The sequence below is a fragment of the Colobus angolensis genome, unplaced genomic scaffold, assembly GCF_000951035.1.
Source record: "Colobus angolensis palliatus isolate OR3802 unplaced genomic scaffold, Cang.pa_1.0 Scaffold121, whole genome shotgun sequence".
Taxonomy (NCBI): domain Eukaryota; kingdom Metazoa; phylum Chordata; class Mammalia; order Primates; family Cercopithecidae; genus Colobus; species Colobus angolensis.
Window position 1 is genome coordinate 5,302,209 of NW_012113253.1, and position 1,507 is coordinate 5,303,715.

At 70.7% G+C, this 1,507-nt stretch overlaps 1 protein-coding gene across 1 annotated transcript in view; it reads left to right on the top strand.

Moving 5' to 3' along the window:
• The first annotated feature begins 119 nt into the window (after positions 1 to 119).
• KLF10 (Kruppel-like factor 10) overlaps positions 120 to 1,507 on the top strand; it is a 7,192-nt gene continuing 5,804 nt past the window's right edge. The window contains exon 1 of the mRNA XM_011931355.1: positions 120 to 456. Within this exon, the coding sequence (XP_011786745.1) occupies positions 421 to 456 (36 nt within the window). The 5' untranslated portion in view covers positions 120 to 420. The remainder of the gene's footprint in view (positions 457 to 1,507) is intronic.

Genomic DNA, 1,507 nt, shown 5'->3' on the forward strand with positions numbered 1-1,507 from the left:
GGGGACGAGGGGCGAGGAGTGGGCGAGGGGTGGGCTAGGGGCGGGGGGCGTCACTGAATCAGGTGGCCTCTGGAGTTCCCCCGGGCAGGGCCGAGGGAACACGCTGCCGGGGATTGTGTACACGCTCTACTGACACCAGCTTCACGCTGCCGGGCAGTCGCTGATCACGCGTGGCCCCGCGAGCCCATTGGCCGGCGCCTCACACACCTTTGCCGCTGATTGGCCGGCCTCAGGCTCCGCCCCCGCCCCCGCCCGCAGCGCGGGGCAGGCTGAGCGGCTACCTGAATGGGGAGGGGGCAGACGGCGCTGAGCGCGGCGGCGGCGGGAGCGACGTCGAGTGTCTCCGGGCGCCCGTCTGTGGCCAAGCAGCCAGCAGCCTAGCAGCCAGTCAGCTTGCCGCCGGCGGCCAAGCAGCCAACCATGCTCAACTTCGGTGCCTCTCTCCAGCAGACTGCGGTAAGTCATTTGGGGATGCCCCTGTGCTTCCTCGCCTGGTCGCGTCTGGGGGGGCCAAAGGGGGCGCGGACCCCGAGCCCCTGACATCAGCCACGCCTGAGAATCGGGGCTGCAGCGGAGTCGTGGGGAAGGAAAGGGCTTCCTGCCTGCAGACTATGGGCATTAGTGAGGGCGTGTGTGCTGGGGAGGGGGTCGAAGCCGGGGGCTCGGATCTTGAGACGGGAACAGGGGTCTTGCTCTAGATGTACTGAGGAGGGGAAGGGGCAACTCCGCATGGAGACCCGAGAGGGCTGGTGAGGAGGAGGATGACTGTGGAGCGGGGGAGGAGTGAGGAGAGGGCTGTTGCCCTGCAGCGAGGTTGGGGTACGGCGTGGAAAGGGAGTCGTGGGAGGGACAAGGGGGCTACCCTGCACCTGGCACCGAAGAGAGATGCCCGGTCTGGCTCAGGAACGCGAACCAGGGTAGGAGGGGGCTGCTCGCAAGCACTCGGGAGGCGGGGTGTCCACAGGAGAGGCCAGTGGGCTACCCATCCTGGGGGTCTGAACCCACGCTTGGAAGACGGGGGCTGCTCAGCAGATAGCCAGGGGCTGGGGGAAGGGGCGCCTGGCGTCGGCGCAGGGGATGACACGAGGGCCCACCGACCGCCCTGGGGGACGAGTTGCTCCTCCAGACGTCTGGAGGGGGACTCTTACCCCAGGGGCAGGTGGCCGCCTTCTGACGACCCCTTGGAAGAGGCGGGGAGCCGCTTCGGGGGCGGGAGAGTGGGAAGCGGGACCCAGCAGCTGGGGCGGGAAGGTGGGCGGGGGGAGCTGGGCCGCGAGACGCGGGGGCCGCGCGTCTGGAGCCGGGGCCTGTGGGGGCTGCACGTCTGAGAACCCGTGGAGACGCGCGGCGGGAGGGGCCTGGAGCTGCCGGAAGCCACGGGGAGGGGGTGCCGCGTCTGCAGGGAGAGACGGGGTGGTCTGAGGTCCCGTGGGCCGCGTGGGCGGGAAGTGCCGAGGGCTCGGCTGGGTTCCCGGGGGCTGCTGGCGGGAGGAGGGCGGCGGCCGGG